Here is a 20,866-nt window from a genome sequence, read left to right as displayed (position 1 = left end):
AAAGGTTAGTATTCAAATGTGCAAGCCTTTTGTGCAGTTGGGCTACAACCAAAGCCGTCTAAGCCTGAGAACCTTGGAGAGTAAACAGTTTAATTTGATTTCATCGTGTTAAAACACTCATTTGTTAGTTTTTGTTTTCATTCCCATCAGGATTTTGAACCTTTTGGTGACATCACCTGTTTTCCTTTTTTGAGAAGAATTCGTTTTTAGTCCTCTTCAGCCTTTCTAGTTCATTAATTCCCATAGTTGCTGCTACATGGGAATTAGCAATTTCCCTGAGCAATTTGCACTCTATATCTAACACCTAAGTGAACAGATATTTTAGATGTGGTTTCACCTTTTGAAATAAGGCAGCAATTCAACAGTTCTTATTCAATTAATAAGAAAATGTTCTGTTCTGGAACTCTTCAGAAGCTGTTGATTTTATTTTGATATTAGTAATAATCATATCTGAATTCTTTTGGCTGTGAAGAGCAGAAATCCCAACTTATAGTAGTATCTGAATGGTGTAAACAGCAGAGAAAGGTTACCTCTCGAAGCTAGAAGTCATGAGACAAGGCACCTCGTTTTCATTAATTCAGCAGCTCAGTGTTGATGAGGACATCAAAACACCAAGTTCTGTTTTTTATTTTGCCATCTCAGCATATTGACTTTGTCCTCAGGCTAGCTCCTTGTAAGCTAAAGATGGACACTGCACATATAGACATGCCAACAGCAAGTGTCACACTAAAAGTAAGAAAGGCCTTTCCAAAAGCTCTGTGTCAGGCTTCATCAACCAGACCTAAGTTTTCTGCCTCCCATAAACCAGTCAGTTGCAAGGAGGATGAGATGACAGTGATGGGGTTACCGTAGCCAGGATCCCTGGAATAGTGCATCCACCTTTTAGAAGTGAGAGAACCAGGATGCAGAAGGATAGTCACTTTCTAAGGTCACACAGGTAGGAATAATAAAAAGTGATTGGGACTGTTATTTAAATCCAGCCCAGGTCGGTCTGGATTTTATTTGCATGTGTATTCCTCTGTTCGAAGACATTCAGTGAAATTCATAAATGGACTGTTGCACTTAAAATAATTTGTGCGCATAGTGGCTTATATGTCTGCTTTCTCTGCTGATGTGTGAACTTGAAAAATCAAAGGCTTTTCCCAGCACCCTTCCCTGCAGTCTAATTCGAAAGACAAGATAGCAACAAAAGTTTGATGTGCTTTTGGAGTAGTACAGACAGTAAACAAAACAAAACACAGAAAAACCCCCACCACCTAGAATTCTTTCTCAAGTTAGATTGTCCAGAGCTGGTATAGCAGCTGAACAATGTCATTAAAGAACCAGGTTTCCCCTCTTGTTCTGCCTCTTAGCTTATTACCTCATGGGTGCAAGATGGCTGCTACAGCAGCCGTCAGATCCATATTCTAGATAGAGAGAGTGGCAAAAATGTGAAAAGCCCCACCGGCTGTGTCTGTTTTCCTTTTTTCAGGAAAACTGTCTAGCACTGTGTGATAGAAATACAATGCAAGCCACAGATATAATTTAAAGATTTCTGGCTGGGCATGGTGGCTCATGCTTGTAATTCCAGCACTTTGGGAGGCTGAGGCAGGTGGATCACTTGAGCTCAGGAGTTCAAGACCAGCCTGGCCAATACGGTGAAACCTTATCTCTACTAAAATTACAAAAATTAGCTGGGTGTGATGGCGGGTGCCTATAGTCCCAGCTACTTGAGAGGCCGAGGCAGGAGAATCGCTTGAACCTGGGAGGTGGAGGTTGCAGTGAGCTGAGATCGCGCCACTGCACTCCAGCCTGGGCGACAGAGCGAGACTCTGTCTCAAAAAAAAAAATTTTTTTTAAATTCCAGTAGTCAAACAGTTTAAGAACTGAAAAAAAAGCACATTAAGTAATATATTTTAGTAATAACATTTCATTTTACCCAGTATAGCCAAAATAATATTTCAAAGTATAATCAATGAAAACAATTTTTGTTTTTATACTTAGTCTTCAAAATCTGGGGTGTATTTTACAACTGCAGCTTATCTCAGTTTATACTAGCCACATTTCAAGAGCTCAGTAACTACATGTGGCTAGTGGGGTATATTGGTGAGTACCAACTAACTGGCTTTCTAGAAAAAAATGCATAAATATGCATACGTGAGTTTATTGTAAATTTTGCAAATTTAACAGACTTAGTGCCCAGTTTACAAATAATAATGAGAATAGAATATCCTTTATTTTCAATTCTGTGTAGCTCGTTGATTCTCACAAAACACTTTCATTGATTTTTTTGTTTGTTTTTTTCTGAACTCTCACAGCTAAATTATGGCTGCAATTCAACTGTAATTTGACCAAAATGACTATGAATAAATGCTTGGTTACTATCCTATTTAGTAAAGTAATTGCTCACAGTATTGGCAAATGAATGTAGTTCCAATATGAACGTTGGTTAATATTTTTGCTTATGTTAATGAGATTTTTGGTTTTTTGTTTGTTTTCTGTTTAAGCTGTACTGGCTACAGTCATGATACGCTGTATCAAGGTGCACCCGTCACCCAAGCAGTATACACTATACCATATTTGTAATCTTTTATCCCTTGCCCCCCTCCCACTCTTCCTCCCAGGTCCCCAAAGTCCATTGTATCATTCTTATGCCTTTGCATCCTCATAGCTTAGTTCCCACATACCAGAACATACGATGTTTGGTTTTCCATTCCTGAGTTACTTCGCTTAGAGTAATAGTCTCCAGTCTCATCCAGGTCACTGCAAATGCTGTTCCTTTTTATGGCTGAGTAGTATTCCATTATATATATATACACACACACACACACACACACACACCACAGTTTCTTTATTCACTTGTTGATTGATGGGCATTTGAGTTGGTTCCACAATTTTGCAGTCGTGAATTGTGCACTATAAACATGCATGTGCAAGTATCTTTTTCAAATAATGACTTTTTTTTCCTCTGGGTAGATACCCAGTAGTGGGATTGCTGGATCAAATGGTAGTTCTACTTTTAACTCTTAAAGGAATCTCCACACTGCTTTCCATGGTGACTGTACTAGTTTACATTCCCACCAGCAATGTAGAAGTGTTCCCTGATCACTACATCCACACTGTTATCTACTGTTTTTTTATTATGACCATTCTTACAGGAGTAAGGTGGTATCGCATTGTGGTTTTGATTTGCATTTCCCTGATCATTAGTGATGTGAGCATTTTTTCATATGTTTGTTGGCCATTTGTATATCTTCTTTTGAGAACTGTCTATTCATGTCCTTAGCCCACTTTTTGATGGGATTGTTTGTTTTTTTCATACTGATTGAGTTTGTTGTAGATTCTGGATATTAGTCCTTTGTTAGATGTATAGGTTGTAAAGATTTTCTCCCACTCTGTGGATTGTCTGTTTAGTCTGCTGACTGTTCCTTTTGCTATGCAAAAGCTCTCCAGTTTAATTAGGTCCCAACTATTTATCTTCGTTTTTATTGCATTTGCTTTTGGGTTCTTGGTCGTGAAATCCTTGCATAAGCCAAAGTCTAGAAGGGTTTTTCCAATGTTTTCTTCTAGGATTTTTATAGTTTCAGTTCTTAGATTTAAGTCTTTAACCCATCTTGAGTTGATTTTTGTATAAGGTGAGAGATGAGGATCCAGTTTCATTCTCCTACATGTGGCTAGCCAATTAAATCCATTTGTTGAAAAGGGTGTTCTTTCCCCATTTTACGTTTTTGTTTGCTTTGTTGAAGATCAGTTGGCTCTAAGTATTTGGGTTTATTTATGGGTTCTGTATTCTGTTCCACTGGTCTGTGTGCCTATTTTTATACCAGTACCATGCTGTTTTTGTGACTATGGCTTTATAGTATAGTTTGAAATCAGGTAGTGTGATGCTTCCAGGTTTGTCCTTTTTGCTTAGTCTTGGTTCCATATGAATTTTAGAACTGCTTTTTCTAACTCTGTGAAGAATGATGGTGGTATTTTGATGGGGATTGCATTGAATTTGTAAATTGCTTTTGGCAGTATGGTCGTTTCCATAATACTGATTCTACCCATCCATGAGCATAGGATGTGTTTCCATTTGTTTGTGTCATCTATGATTTCCTTCAGCAGTGTTTTGTAGTTTTCCTTGTAGTGGTCTTTTGACTCCTTGGTTAGGTGTATTCCTTAGTATTTTATTTTTTTGCAGCTGTTGTAAAAGGGATTGAATTACTGATTTGATTGTCCACTTGTTGCTGTTTGGTGTATAGAAGAGCTGTGGATTTGTGTACATTAATCTTGTATCCAGAAAACTTTGCTGAATTCTTTTATCAGTAAGTTCTAGGAGCTTTCTGGAGGAGTCCTTAGGGTTTTCAAGGTAAATTGACTTCCTTTTTACTGATATGGATGCCCTTTTCTTTTCTTTTCTCCTCTCTCTTTCTCTTTCTTTCTGTCTTTCTTTCTTATTGCTTTAGCTAGGACTTCCAGTACTGTGTTGAAGAGGAGTGCTGAGAGTGGGCATCCTTGTCTTGTTCCTGTTCTCGGCAAGAATGCTTTCAACTTTTCCCCATTCGGTGTTATGTTGGCTGTGGGTTTGTCATAGATGGCTTTTATTACATTAAGGTATGTCCCTTGTATACCAATTTTGCTGTGGATTTTAATCATAGAGGCATGCAGGATATTTGTCAAATCCTTTTTCTGCGTCTGTTGAGATATCATGTGATTTTTGTTTTTAATTCTGTCTATGATTTGCACTGTATTCTATTGGTAAAAACAAGTTATTAAGTCTAGCTTAGATTCAAGGGGGGTGGGACAGGAAAGTGTCTTAATTCAGTGTTTCTATAAAGAAATACCTGAGACTGGGTAATTTATAAAGAGAAAAGTTTTATTTGGCTTATGGTTCTTATGGTTAGAAAGTTCAACGTTGAGCATCTGCCTCTGGTGAGGGCCTCAGGCTGCTTCTACGTATGGCAGAAGGTGAAGGGGAGCCAGTGTATGTGTATGCAGAGACCACGTGGCCAGAGAGGAGGAAAGCAGGGAGGTGCCAGGCTCTTTTTAACAACCAGCTCTCAAGGGAATAAACAGAGTGAGAACTCACTCACCTCCTCATCCCCCAGGGAAGGCATTCTTCTATTCATGAGGGATCTGCCCCCACGACCCAAACACCTACCATTGGACCCCACCTCCAGCATTAGAGATTAGATTTCTACATGAAGTTTTAGAGGAGGCAATCCAAACTATAGCAAGAATTTTCTTTCAGCTCTTGATGTAAAGAGTTAAACATGTACAACAGGGAGGGATGTTATTGATGGCAGCAGTCTGGAAAGACAGCCAGTCCTCTGGCCCCCACAGTTCACATGAATCCTACATGAAAGGTTATTCACTTTCCTCCCAGGATCCCCAAAGTCTCATCTCATTAGGACATCAAGCTCAAGTTCCTGATCTTGTCATCTAAGTCAGGCCTGGATGAGGCTTCTTGGGGTGGGTCCCCAAGTACAGTTCTTTTTGATCTGAAGGCCAGTGAACTAACAGGCAAGCTTTTTGCCCCTCACACACCTAGTGTCCAGGGATGATCAGCAATAGGACAGCTGTAGGAGACACTATTGTTAATGAAAACTATCGTACTGTAAGATGCTTCTCAGCCCTAGTCCACGGTGATTGTGAAATCCAGACAGATATGTATGATCAGTTCCTTGATTAGGGCCCAGACCCAGTCCCTTGAGTGCATCTGTGTGGCTTTTGGCTTCATCCTCTGAGCTCTTGACTCCACACCATGGACTAGTCGTCCTTTTTCATAAGAAATGGCCAGGTTTTGCATTTGAATGGCTTTGCTAGACTGCTTCCTATGGGTAAAATTTGGGGACCTAAACATCTCTTTTCATTTTGAACTGTCTCTCCTTTTCAGCCTAATCTTTTATAAGCCCATTAGAGAACTATGTGGGCTTCCTGTATATCTAATTGTAATCCTCTACATTAGACAGAAACTACACCCACAAATCTCTTTTAGACAGCCTCCTTTCTACTTTCAGAGTTGGGGTGCTGTGTGACAACACCCTTGAGCTTCTTAAAAAATTTTTTTAATCTATCAGAGAATGTCTAAGAGGCATGCCCTTAGGATTCTTAGAAACGGCTTATCTGACATATTCCATGAAGGTGTTTGGTTACAGTAGCACCCCATTTTCAGTTATCAGTTTCTGTTTTGATTATGTCATTATATCAAAACATAGTGGCTTAAAACAAAGTGATACTCTGTATTAGGTTGCTTATGACTGTGGGTAAGCAGTTCAGGAAGGATTCCACTGGATAGCATCATCTTTTTTTCGTATGGAATTAGCTTCCTCACTCACATGTCTAACCACTTGGTGCTCCTTGGTGCCTCACTCTCCATTTCCACCCTGCTCCTCTGTCCTTCACCCCTCTTTCCTTCCTTCCTTCCTCCCCTAGATGTGTGTGATCAGGTCCTTGATTAGGGCCTAGACCCAACCCAGTCCCCAACCCTTCCTTTATCCCACCTTTTCTCTCTTGTTCTTTCTCTCTCTCTCTTTCTGTGCGTGGTCTCTCATCCTCCAGAATCTCTACATGTAGTGGTCTCAGGATAGTCACACTTCTTCCCAACAACCAACTTCTAAAAGGCAAAAAGTAGAAACTGCCAGGTTAATTATGATTCACACCTGGAACTAGCAAAATGTTGCTTCTGTAATCCGCTGGTCTGTGCAGTTAGAAGGCCGCCCACACTCAAAGTGGGCGGAGAGGTAGACTCCTCCTCTTGATAGAGAGCAGCACAGGCTGCACAAGAGCATATGAAATGGGAGATACTGTTTTGGGCATCTTTGGAAAGTGCAGTCTGCCACATAATTTTTAGAAATTATTTTAAATTTGATTTTTCAATGCTTTGTGTATGGGTATCCATATGTGCTATTTTTGTCAGATATAGCAATCATGAATATATTAACTTTGTTAAACATTTGGATTAGGAAGCTCTCCTTCCCTGTTCTTTGCTCAGGAATAATTCAAAAGATTATAATTAACTATTTGTCAAAAGTTTGAAAGAACTTTCATAAAACCACCTGAACTGCCTACATGACAAAGATTTTTATTTGGTCAATTTTTTTTTTTTTTAGTTAAAGGTTTTTCCCCCCTTGATTTCTTCAGTATCATATATGTTTAGAAAGTCCTTCCCCAATTTCAGAACATTTGAATATTTAGTCACAGTTCCTATTTGTTGTACTTGTATATTTTACATGTAATTCATTAATCCACATAGAATTGTTTTGGTGTGAGATGAAGGCATAGCTTTCTTTTCCCCACCCAGATTTTGAACCAATTAAATAACAACTCATCCATTCCCTGATAATTTGCATTGCAGCCTTCATCCTATTCAATGTTAAGTATTCTGGAATCTGTTTCTGGGTTTCTCTTCTCTCCTGTTGATATATAAGTTCTTTTTCCCATGCTGTGTTTTTAATTGTAACTATATTCCAAGCATCTTAAGTTGTAGAAATCACTAAGTGTTCATGGCTATGAAATGTGTGTAAATGCCACCCAACTCACACTAAGAAGATATGCTTTTAGACTATCGAGGACAAGTTTTTTTCAAAATTCTATTAAGAATTTGTTTAATGTATACCTTAGCCAAATATTTTTGTGCTAACTTTTGTGTCCTAGAAAGGAGGAATAAATGGAACACATACTAACCACATATTTATGCTCATGATCATGACTTTCAGATATATAAACTGGTGTGTGTATGTCTCTCAGAAGGAAATAAATAAAATGAATTTACCATTGAAGATGATAGTCAAGTAAACTGAAGCAGATGCTAGAAAAGAGTGTTCCTAATTTATTAAAGAAGGCTGTTTGTAGAGTAGATCTAGTAATATTTAATTTCTGAACCATGTCATTTAGCTAATAAATTTCTTTAAAATGTACTCTTTAACAAAATGAGTCTTTTATCTTCATTAATGTAGCTTATTTTTGTTTTGCAGTTACTGCTTTGTGTTTGCTCTGGGATACCTCACAGTGTGCCAAGTTACTCGAGTCTATATCTTTGACTATGGACAATATTCTGCTGATTTTTCAGGGTAAGATGAAAACTGATTCAGTGACCTGTTTATCCATTCTAACAAGGTGGTTAAAGAAAAAAATATATTTGCATTTAGTAGTTCAAGTGAAAAGCTATTATTAAATATTTTAGTTGAAAATTTCTTTCTAAATTTAGAATTTCCTCTTGTAAGTAGTCTTTTATAGTACTGTCTAAGTCAGTAAGAGCCTTGTTCTGCTTCTTCCTACCTAACGGGTCTTCCTTTGGTTGTTAGGTCCTTGGGCTAGGTCAGTCTGAGTTTCCTAGAGAAGACGCTCAAGGATGCATTTTACTTCTATGCATTTCACCTCTTTGCAGTGTTCTCCATTCAACACCAGTATTCAGTTGAGCAGTGGAAATAACTTCTAGTATTTGTTCCTTTGAAGGGGATTTATTTTCTTCCTGGTGCTAGATGAGTCTTTTTGTCCTGTAACAAAACTGATTATATGTTATCAGGGGAACCGCCCCCCAATATTTCAATGTAGGTTCTTTTTATTTTCCCTAAGTGTTGACCAGTCTGAGAAATAAAGAGAAAGAGTACAAAGAGAGGAATTTTACAGCTGGGCCACTGGGGGTGACATCACATATCGGTAGGTCCATCATGCCCCCTGAGCTGCAAAACCAGCAAGTTTTTATTAGGGATTTCAAAAGGGGAGGGGGTGTACGAACAGGGAGTAGGTCACAAAGATCACATGCTTCAAAGGGCAAAAAAGGAGAACAAAGTTCACATGCTTCTGAGGCCAGTAAAAATCACAAGGCAAAGGGCAAAGCAGAATCACAAGGCAAGGGCAAAATTAGAATTACTGATGAGGATCTATGTTCGGCTATGCATGTATTGTCTTGATAAACATCTTAAACAACAGAAAACAGGGTTCGAGAGCAGAGAACCAGTCTGACCTCAAATTCACCAGGGTGGGATTTTCTCACCCTAATAAGCCTGAGGGTACTGCAGGAGACCAGGGCATATTTCAGTCCTTATCTCAACCACATAAGACAGAGACTCCACGGCGGCCATTTATAGACCTCCCCAGGAATGCGGTTCTTTTCCTAAGGGTCTTAATATTTAATATTCCTTGCTAGGAGAAGAATTTAGCAATATCTCTCCTGCTTGCACATCTGAAGAAAATGTGGCTCTATTCTGCCCAACCCTGCAGGCAGTCAGACCTTATGGTTGTCTCCCCTTGTTCCCTAAAATCACTGTTATTCTGATATTTTTCAAGGTACACTGATTTCATATTGTTCAAACACACATTTTACAATCAATTTGTACAGTAGTGGTCCTGAGGTGACATACATCCTCAGCTTACGAAGATAACAGGATTAAGAGATTAAAGTAAGACAGGCGTAAGAAATTATAAGAGTATTATTAGGGAAATGATAAACATCCATATTAAAATGAAATCTTCACAATTTATGTTCGGAGATTGCAGTAAAGACAGGCGTAAGAAATTACAAAAATATCAATTTTGGGGACTGATATATGTCCATGAAATCTTCACAATTTACATTCCTCTGCCATGGCTCCAGCCCATCCCTCTGTTTGGGGTCCCTGACTTCCCACAACAATATGTCTGTTGTGAAATAAATGCATAAGCTCTTATAAAGTAACTTGCTTTCCATCTTTATAAAGTGACATCTGCTAACACTTTGGTACCAGATGGGGAAGTTGAAGATAAACCTTTATGTATATATTTTTTTATGTCAGGCTTGACTGCTTTCTCCAGTGAACAAGATACAGTAGGCCTGCTTTGGACTAGTCTTGAGTCATCTGGACAGCATAAGTAATGAGCAGTAAATCCAATTTAAGGATACGTGTATTGGAAAAATCATGGTACCTCTGACAAAAAAATTGTTCAGCAATAGAAATGGACCAAAGTTGTATGAGCTCAGGGAAAAAAATCACTTCTATGAAACAAGAGAATTTTAGAAGAGAAAGGGGAAATACCTTTTTCTCCCTAATGAGATTGAAGTGTATTTTACTACACAGATCTTAAAAATAGGTTCAGATGAAAGGAAATTACATCAAAAACAAATAAAACCCAGGTCAAAACGAAACAGTTTAAATGCACTAAAAAACTAGTTAATCAAAGCTATTGAGTGCAATTGGGAAATACACCTGGAAGGGCAGAAAAGGAGAGCAGATGTTGGCAATCCAGTTTATGGATAGTAGGTATTCCTGGAGAACATGACCTCATGGGCAGGATCAGTAGATGCTGGACCACTGTGAAAACCTTCATGACCTTGAGGAAGTAGCCCAGGTCACATTGTCATCATAGTGTAATGAAATTAGGAAATAGTTATATAAGTTTAAAAGAATTGCAATCACTTAGAAAATTTAATTCTCCTGAGAATTTGCAACCATATTGGTCTTGTTCGTCATCCATCCTAGTGCTTAGCACATGGTGGCATTAAATATATATTGAGTCAGGAATATACTTCAGTACAGAAGAAAGTTGAAAATACAGTGAGAAAAATGGGGGAAAGTAACAGACAACACAAATGGAGAAACTAGAGCCATGTGGGCAAAGGCTGTGCCATCTGAAAGAGAAATTAAGAGCTTTGAATACTTGAATTATAGTAAGTGAGAAATAAGCATTTATTCATAGTAGAAAATAGAAACAAAAAACATACTTTTAATTAATTTAGTTTAATGTTGATAACAGAAATATTAACATTAGCAACTCAAGGTTAGCAATACCATAAAATCATGAGTTTTCACACTGACCTTTAGAGTCCTGGGACTCTGCAGGCAGGTTCTGCAGGTGTCTTAGGAGCTCAGCAGATGAGGTTCTAGGTCTTCCAGTCTTGCTTCAGCCACATCTGCTCTATATTTCTCTAGTTTGTATTTTGGGATCCTGTGTAATATTTCATTAAAAATATTTTGTTGCTCTTTTAACCATTCGATTTAAAAAGTGATTTAACATAACCAAATTGATTTTATTATACAACCATGTGGATTGGTGTTAGTATGGATTTGTGTGGCCCAGTCTTTGCCGGGCTCTCACAGCCCCTCCATCAGTTTGATCTTGGTCATTACCCTTTTTATTTCCCTCATCAGCTATTCCAAATTATTGTCAGTCTCAAGGCCTTTACCTAACATTTCTGTATTATCTAGGGATAGGCTTACTGCATTTAAAACAGTAACTTTATTTCAGTGGCTCAGCATAGTAAGAGTTTATTTCTCATTCACATTACAGTTCATTGAGGAGGGAGTCTCTGCTCCACACAGTCATTTAGGGAACCAGACTCCTTCCTTCTTGTGGTTCCACCTCCTTTGGGCTCTGGAATCCTCTAGGTTAAGTTGAGGGCGGGATGGTGAGTGTGAGCAAAGCGAGGGTGTGCCTACGCAACAATTCTGCCTGCATCCTGTTGGCAAGCATGAGTCACATGGCCTCACAGATCAGAGAACAATTGACATTAAGAGCATAGTGCATGTTTAAAAAACAGCTGTGTAGGACGTGACTTTAGAAGTATTTTGCTGACCTCTAAAATGCCATTGAAGGCTGGGTGTGGTGGCTCACCCCTGTAATCCCAGCACTTTGGGAGGCCAAGGCAGGTGGATCACCTGAGCTCAGGAGTTTGGGCAACATGACGAAACCCAGTATCTACTAAAAATACAAAAATTAGATAGGCATGGTGGCACATACCTGTAGCCCCAGATACTCAGGAGGCTAAAGTGGGAGAGTTGCTTGAGCCCTGGGGGCAGAGGTTGCAGTGAGCTAAGATTGCACCACTGCACTCCAGCCCAGGTGACAGAGTGATACCCTGTCTCAGAAATAAAATAAAATAAAATAAAATAAGGCCATTTAAATACTTAAATGCAGTTTTAAATGTTTAAATATGTAGAAGAAAAACAACTTGGCCTTTTTAAGATAGAAAACCTGTTTATAAAACTCCAAGTTTAAAGAATACCTTTTATCCATTAGGAGAAAACTTTTTTATTATTATTATACTTTAAGTTCTAGAGTACATGTACACAACGTGCAGGTTTGTTACATAGGTATACATGTGCCATGTTGGTTTGCTGCACCCATCAACTTGTCATTTATATTAGGTATATCTCCTAATGCTATCCCTCCCCCAGGTCCCCACCTCCTGACAGGCCCCAGTGTGTGATGTTCCCCTCCCTGTGTCCAAGTGTTCTCATTGTTCAGTTCCCACCTATAAGTGAAAAGTGTGTGGTTTTCTGTCCTTCTGATAGTTTACTGAGAATGGTGGTTTCCAGCTTCATCCATGTCCCTGCAAAGGACATGAACTCATCCTTTTTTATGGCTGCATAGTACAGAAGAAAACTTTTGACCATTTTCAGTGAACTGATAAAGATTAGACAATCGAATTAGCTGAAGGAGACCATTGTGGCGGAGTGAACTTGAAGGCTCTTGGTTTTTTGTTTTTTGTTTTTGTTTTTTGTTTTTAGTGGACACAGGAGAGAAAAAAGCCACCTAGAGACAGACTCTCCCCTTGATGAAGTATTTGAGCACAGGGAACCCTTGAATGTGTTATAATACATGAGCAGAAAAGATCCTGACTTGATCCTAATTAGAGTGAATATCATAGCTATTCAGAATGTCAAATGGCTAAGAAGGTGAATTGGATAGTGACTCACCCTTCGTGCCGAGCTGGCCCGTTGCTCTGATGCTAGAAAGCGCAAGAAGCAAAGCCCAGCCTCTTGCTGAGGAATCAACATGAAATCTCTCTTGTATGGGACAGTTTTACTTGCACAAGAGTATGGAGAAACTGTGTGTGTGTGTGTGTATGTGTAAATTGTTAGGCTTAAGATACATTTAAAATGTTGGTTAGGTAAAGATAAACTTATACCATAATACAAGTTTGTATTTACAGAAAGGTTGAAAAGCTACTGAAGTTGTTCGATCTCACGTCTCACGTTAGCCTCAGAAAATAGATACAAGAGAAGTATAAAACAACGAAATAGCTTTCTTCATGCCAGCAGTGATCAGTTAGAAAATGTGATAGAAAAAGGATCCTTTTTCAAAAGCAAGAAAAACCATGAAATATCTAGTAATATGTGTAAAAATAAATGTACAGAACCTCTATGCAGAAAACTATAAATTTTTACTGTAGAACACAGAGTAATTGGAAAAAAGTTCAACCCATTTGTTTGAATAATAAAACTCAGTATTGTGACTGGGTACAGTGGCTCACACCTATAATACCAACACTTTGGGAGGCCAAGGTGGGAGGATTACTTGAGCTCAGGAGTTCAAGACCAGTCTGGGCAACATGGCGAAACCCATCTCTACAAAAAATTTAAAAATTAGCTGGGCATGGTGCTGTGTGCTTGTAGTCCCAGCTACTCAGGAGGCTGAAGTGGGAGGATCGCATGAGCTTGGGACGTTGAGGCTGCAGTAAGCCATGTTCGCACAACTGTACTCCAGCCTGGGTAACAGAGCAAGACCCTGTCTCAAAAAAAAAAAAAAAAAAAAAGAAAGAAAATGAAAACAACCCTCAGTATTACAAAGATATGAATGGGGCTGGGCGTGGTGGCTCATGCTTGCAATTTTAGCACTTTGGGAAACTGAGGCGAGTGGATCACTTGAGGCCAGGAATTTGAGAGCAGCCTGACCAATATGGCAAAACTCGTCTCTACTAAAAATAGAAAAATTAGCTGGGCGTGGTGGTGCACAACTGTAATCACAGCTTCTTGGGAGGCTGAGGCATGAGAATCACCGGAACCCAGGAGGTGGAGGATGCAGTGAGCTGAGATCACACCACTGCACTCCAGCCTGGGCGACAGAGCTGTCTCAAAAAAATAAAAAATAAAGTAAAAAGAAAAAAATACTGATTCCCCCAAGTTAATCTGTTGGTGTAATGCAGGTAAAATTGGAGTTTTGAGGGAAATTAGATAAATAAATGGAAAATTTTCTCTAGAAGAATAAATGCTTGAGTGTAGTAAAGTTGATATAAAGACATACTACTGTCTGTAAAGCAGGAGTCATTAAAATATTCTGGACTGACAGGAATAGACAAACCAAGGAAACCAGGGTGAAGGACTGAGAAAGAGACTCATGGATCTAAGAAATAAAAATACAGAACAGCAGTGGTGGGATCGGAAATCCATGGGGAAAGCCAGGCTCTACTCTTCAGTAAATGGTATTGGGATGTTTGGAAAGAGAAGAGAAATGCGAATCCTTGCCCCACGTATAGATAATAGATTGTAGATGGAAGCAAGAATAGATTTTTTGGCAAAAGAATATGTTGTTTTCTGTGGTACTGAAAGAGTTGCTTTTAGTGCACCCATCAAAAAAATATGTATGTGAAATAATTTTTCATTCACGTCAAGAATATATCTTAGAGCTAACTGAACTGTATCAGAGGCTTGGTAAATGTTTATTACTGCTCAGTCGTGTGTGCTCCTTCACTAAGGTTTATTAAGCATGCGTTGTGCGTTTTGCTAGGTTCTTGAAGGCTGAGCCGGGTACTTTTGTAGGTAGCACTTTTTTTCAGGTATAAGAAGAAGTGATATAGAGCATGTGACCTGATAGCCACAGGTGTGCTTGTCATGTCCATCAGTCCTTTTTAGAAAGCATTATTCATGCTCAGAGTCTAATCGTAGATGTGTTTCTGTGTTCTGAAATGAGTCATGGAAGGCACCCCTTGGCTCTTCATTATCTTCCCCACACATGGCGCCCAGCAGCTGTGTTGCAAATAGGGTTGATGTGAATCATTAGACTGCCTGCAAGTAGTGGGCCTTTATCCTGGCCCATTCTGTGGGAGTGTCTCCCAGCCCCTTGACCTACGTTTGATTACAGGAAACATTCCGTTTGGCTGCCACTAATGTAATTCAAGTTACCAGGAGTAAACAGAGATGGATCCATTTATGGTTTGCTTTGTCTGTTCCCCACCCTACCCAACCAAGCCTTTCTCCCTGAATGTATGTATGTTCACAAAGCAGTGTGGCACAAGATTCATCAGAAACATGCAGTGTTGTTCTCACTCAGAAGTGGAAGTTGAACAACGAGAACATTTGGATACAGGGAGGGGAACATCACATATTGGGGCCTGTTGTGGGGTAGGGGTTAGGGGAGGGATAGCATTAGGAGAAATACCTAATGTAGATGAGGGGTTGATGGGTGCAGCAAACCACCATGGCACATGTATACCTATATCACAAACCTGCATGATCTGCACATGGATCCCAGAACTTAGAGTATTTAAAAAAAAAATGCAGTGTTTTCCTGAGGCTGAGAAGCTGGTGATGGACCTGCAGGGCCCCCTTGGTGTGTGCCCTCTCACCTGTTCTTTCTGTTTTAGTTCTGCTGCTCATCCCAGTGTCTCTCCTTGGGACACCCTTCCAGCCATATCTACGTGTCCAAACCTCCGTAGTCTTAAAGGCCCAGACTAAATGACCCTTGTTTGAAATGTGTTCCCTCAGCTGTCTCTGTGCAGATCTTCAAATAGCTCACTGGGCAGTGGATACTTTGTTACGTGGTTATTCACATACCTTTTATTTTTCATTTCCTGTTCTCAAGAGAAAGCTTCTCCAGAAACAGCACTTCCGTTTTGATTATTACGTCCCTTCAGCACCATTGGCTTCATGGCAGTTCTGGCAGTTACTATGCAAAGGTGTGAATGGGAGAAGGGACCCAGCTCCTATTAAACATCTGCTGTGTCTCAGATACTATTGAATTTAATCCAGACAGTGGCATTATTATCCTGTGTTTTATAGATAACCATTTTGAGAAAAGTTAAATAACTTCCTTGTCTTCCACAACTGATGTGAAGTGGGGTCAGGATTAAGTGTTCTGACCCGTATGTCCAGCTGCCTATGCACTCTGCTGTCTAGGGCCTCTTGTGCCAAGTGTGCCTAAAGCTGCAGTCCTGATTTTCCTTCTCAGTCAGTTTTCTCCTCCTAGTTAGTTACCCTGGTCAGAAACCTTGGTGGTGCCAGGTGTGAAACCCTGCATTGAATGCATTATCAAATCCCGTTGAGTTTCCCTTCAGAATAGATCTAGAGGTGACTTCAGACCTCCTGTGCTGTTACCTTAGTCTGAGCCACCGTCTTCCCCTGCCCACCTCCCCTGCTTCCTCCCTCTGACCCCTCCCTCTGCCTCTGGTGCCCCCACAGTCTTTTTTCAACCTAGAGTCAGAATATATTCTTTTAAAACCAAGTCACTCTTTTGCCTAAAATCCTCCAGTAGTTTCCTGTCTCACTCAGATGCAAGCCTCTGTCCTCACTCTGCAGAGCCTGCTGGATCTGGCATCCCACTTGCCATCTTTAGCTTCTGTTCCTGTCCTCCTTGCTCGTCACATTGGCCTCTGTACTGATCCTCGAACATGCCAATCACACTTCTTCCTGGGGCTGTTGAACTTACTTTTCTCTCTTCCTGGAACATTTTTACCCCAGGCCTCCACAGAGCTTGTCCTCTATTTCACTGTCATCTTCTGGCTGAGGCCGGTTCCCACCTTTGTTCTGTATTCCTTAGGCCCCTTACTCTGCTTCATTTCACTGCCCAGGACTTGCAGCATCTGACACACTGTATCTCTACCTGTTTGTTTGTTTATGATCTGTCTCTCTCCAGTGTGGTATAAATTTCATAACAGCGAGGACTTGGCCTGTCTTGTTCACACTGTATCTTTGGCACATAGAACAGTACTTGGTGAATCGTAGGTGCTCATTAATTAAGTCTTGTTTTTTCTGAATGAAGCTGTAAGAAAATGAATGAATGGATGACTAAGACCAATGGCCTTTTCCATTATCTCTCACTTTGTATTCATTTGGTGTTAGGTAAGTGGGGTTACTTGGTATCAGTGGATCTTGTTTGGATGCCAGGGTACTTGTACACTTAGGATAACTGAGGTGAACAGTTAACAGTTTGCCTCTGTTGCTGGGTAACACATGTCCTGGTGGCAAGCTGTTACCTAGTAGATGCTTTTAGTTGATTTGTAGCATTAATATACAGACTTCCCTTAAGCTTAGTGGTCTCCCAGAGATAATGGAACAATCATGAAAGTAATTATTCATTTTTAGCATTCATTCTCTTGTAATGTTTAACTACATTTGAGTTTTACTGTGTAATAGAACCAAATCCTACTATTCTTGTTCTTTGTAGAGAAAAAAAGTGTGTGAATATATTTTTTAACTTTTTCATCCTTTGTTTTATTTCAGGAAGTCTAGAGTTTTTACCTCAGCTGAATTTTTTAATATTAGCTGAAACTGTTACATCACTTGAAGCATTACTATGAACAGTTACATTTCATATTTTCCCACATTCTTAGCAGAGGATCACTGGAAGGAAATTGCAGTAATACCACTTAAATATACTGATGTTGTCCCATAGAAGGAAAGGGAAGCTCCATCCTGAGGCCCTGATCACACTCTGGAAGTTCCAAAGCCTTCTGCTTCCCCCACCTTTTCCAGGTTCCGCTTCCATACTAGGGAAACAGGAGGTTCCTTCCAATTCATGTCGAGGTATCCCAGACTTTCCTAGGGCCCGGGAAGTGGTTAGATACTGAGGCTCCGTTAATACAAAGTCAACAGATATTTAATAAAGTGTCAGTAAAGATGTAAGTGAAATAGTTGTGTAAATCACCCTAATTGTCCTGAAGCAGATATTTATGAACAAAGTATGCTGTTAAGAAAGCCCACTGCAGTTACCCCCTGTGCACCATTGCACTGTTTTCATTTGTAAATGCTTCCTGCACAGTCGTTCCTGCTGCGGAAGGGTGAGGTGTGCCCTTTCCCATCAGTCTTTCTTGTCTCCCAGCCATGTACCTGCTGCGTTGGACTCATCTGTCTGTTTTGGCCTCCAGTTTGCATTTCTGAGCTCTCTTTAATCTGCTCATCCCTTACTGAACTTTTCCTATAATCCTTTCTTATTTTCATCCACAACATACTCCTGCATAGTTCCCTATGATAATTTTGTCTTCTGTCTTTCTGTTTCTCCATGTGCTACACCCTGGCTGACGGGTTGGACCAGAGGCATTGGGACTGCCATCTACTTAAAATAAAGGGAATGTATGGAGCTGATGACCATCAGGAAATGAAACCGAAACTTGATGAGGCATTTCTATAAACCCGTCAGCACACTGACAGTGTATTAGGTGCCAGGTACTGAAGGCACAGAAATAATTAAAGCAGTGTTCCTAATTGTTGAGTAGCTCGTGGGATTTTTGTGGTAATAGAAAAGTAAACGAATCATTACAATATATAATAAATGCTTTCAAGCACAGATAAGAAAGAACAAATGGGAGAGAGTATAGTTAACCTACAGAAGGAGTAATAGATCTTGACTGGACACTTAGATTCAGTTTATTTTATATTTTAAATATATTTATTGGCCAGGCATGGTGGCTCACACCTGTAATTTCAGTACTTTGAGAGGCTGAGACAGGTGGATCGCTTGAGCCCAGGAGTTTGAGACCAGCCTGGGAAACATGGCAAAACCCCATGTCTACAAAAAATTTAAAAATTACCCATGTGTGGTGGCACGTGCCTGTAGTGTCAGCTGCTTGGGAGGCTGAGTTGGGAGGATGGCTTGAGCCCAGAAGATCGAGGCTTCAGTCAGCCGAGATTGCACCACTGCACTCCAGCCTGGGTGACAGAGGAAGACCCTGAAGAAATTTTTTTAAAAATTTATTTAGCACATATTTTGTGCCAGACACTATGCTACAAGCTGGAGATTCAGTGGTGAACAGGACTGTTAGGTTCCTTGCCTCATGGACTTTCTAAAAAAGGGAGAGATTTTAAAACAACCACTGAGATTTAATAAAGAAAACAACTATGAATGTTAAAACACCTTGAAGGAAACAAACAAGGACTAAGATGAAATGAAGGGTGTTTGCGTGCATGTGTGTGTGTGTTTTTGTGGGCAGAGGGAAGCTACTTGAGATCGAGTTGTCCGGTGGGCTTCGTGTGTGAAGTGATTCTTCAGCTGATTCGTGAAGAGGGAGGAATAACTTATCCTTGTGAAACGGTTCCAGGAAGAGTAGTCTGGGTAAAGGGAGTAGCATTTGGAGAGAGGCTGGAGTATTCAGGTCTGTTTCCTGCCTTCCTTCCTGCTCTGTTAGGGCATGATTCTTGGAATCAGCAGTACAGCTACACGTCACCTGTCCTCCCAGCCACACACCACCCATCCTCTCAGGTACACGTCACCCATCCTCCCAGCCACACCTTACCCGTCCTCCCAGCCACACGTCACCTGTCCTCCCAACACAGCTTACTTTCACAGGAACTTCTGTGTCCTTTGCACCTGATGGAATAGAAGTTGCATGTGGGTTCAGGGGCCCAAGTGGGCACAAGAAGGACACTCAGAGCACTTATTTGCATTTTTGTTAACATCTTGTCTATGTATACCTGACAGCTTACTGTGTCACTGAATTGACAAAATAAATGTAATAGTTGTTTTATCAGTTGTTACTATGTTTTAAGGTGACATGGAAATTAGAATTTAGAACTGGAGAGAATGTTGTAACTCACCAGTGAGCTAAACTATGAAAATAATTAGGCAGAGTGAGAAAAATGATTCTCTCCCCCAGGGAAATGGAAATTATAGGGCATTTTTATCATTTTCAAGGGCTTGAAAATGATAAAGCCCTTGTGAGGACGTCCATGAGGATGGACATGAAGTGGAGACAGAGGCGCCTGTGTTCATTGTCCCTCCTAACAGCAAACCCAAGGTCTCCCACACGCCCGGCCACCCAAGCCGCTTGAGGTAGCCCCCTCTTCTCTTTCAGGCTGCTCTCTGCTCACCACTTGGTTTGCACGAGCGCCTGGTGCATCCCAGGACATCTCTCCCCCGGCTCCACTTCTGTCTGTGGTGCCCACGTGACCTCCAGGTCATATACCGCTTCTCATCCTTGCGGCCTCCAGGCTGGGCAAGACCGCCTCCTGGGTATCTTGCAAAGCAGAAATAGCAATCGGGTGTTCCAAGCCACCTGGGGGATTTAGGTTGGTTGAAGCATGATTCTCTGGGAAGTGAGTATGTAGATGTAAGAACTGACTTTTAAGGGAACCTAAGAGAAATCTCCTCCCTTAAGTACTTCCAGTTTAAGAACATTTGTCATTTGATGAGACCTTCCTGTTAGTTGAGGAGAATGAGCTGTAGCTTCTCAAGGGCCCAGGTCTGTGAATCAAAGTTCCAGTGGTAGGAATGTTTAAAGCAAACCCTTGCTGCCGTTTGCTGATGTTGTGAGAAAGACACCTCTGTTTGCCAGAGGCAGCAGTTTGAGTTTCTGCACTGAGCGTGTGGGCTGCTGGAAGAGAGCAGGTCAGAATTAGACCCATGGGGGTCTAAGCCTGGAGCCTGGAGCCCCCTCCCCTCCTGGCCCCTTTCGTTGGCAGTGCATGGGGTGATGCTGTGTGCGCCACAGCGTCCTCAGGTTCTGTGAAACATGTTCTCCTCTGCATGTGTATAGAGCACAGTCTACCTTGGGTCAAAACACAATTTCCTGGTTTTATTATATTATTGTTTCAAAAAGTTAAATAACTTCTTGTCAATTGTTCTTCAATACAATCTGTAAGCTAATGTAATAGTTAAAGGATAAAAGCCTTCCTGGTGGTTTTATTTATTTATTTATTTATTTATTTATTTATTTATTTATTTATTTTTATAGAGATGGGGTCTTGCTCTGTTGACCATTGACCAGGGTGGTCTCAGACTGCTGAGTTCAAGCAGTTCTCCCACCTCCGCCTCCCAAAGTGCTGGGATTATAGGCATGAGCCACTGCGCCCGGCCTTAACTGGTTTTTAACGCTGTCTGTAAGCTAATGGAATCTTTAAAGGATAAGATGCATCCTGGTGGTTTTCTTATGTGGATGTATTTTTTTCCTTTCCAAGTTACTCATTCAATTATAATGACTATAAAGTATGGGAGA

General features: G+C 40.4%; 1 protein-coding gene across 8 annotated transcripts in view; it reads left to right on the top strand.

Moving 5' to 3' along the window:
- The window catches only part of MBOAT2 (membrane bound O-acyltransferase domain containing 2), a 153,338-nt gene that overhangs the window by 95,910 nt on the left and 36,562 nt on the right, over window positions 1–20,866 (top strand). For 7 of the 8 annotated variants that reach the window (XR_003309529.2, XR_003309528.2, XM_026454704.2 and 4 more), the window contains one exon: window positions 7,938–8,033. The exons of the other annotated variant lie outside the window; for it this stretch is intronic. Coding sequence is in view for 4 of the 7 variants with exons in the window: in XM_026454704.2 (XP_026310489.1) it covers window positions 7,938–8,033 (96 nt within the window). In the remaining 3 variants the exon portion in view is untranslated. The remainder of the gene's footprint in view (window positions 1–7,937; window positions 8,034–20,866) is intronic. 8 annotated transcript variants of the gene reach the window in all.

The sequence above is a fragment of the Piliocolobus tephrosceles genome, chromosome 15, assembly GCF_002776525.5.
Source record: "Piliocolobus tephrosceles isolate RC106 chromosome 15, ASM277652v3, whole genome shotgun sequence".
Classification (NCBI taxonomy): Eukaryota; Metazoa; Chordata; class Mammalia; order Primates; family Cercopithecidae; genus Piliocolobus; species Piliocolobus tephrosceles.
This window is presented reverse-complemented; position numbering and strand designations above follow the sequence as displayed.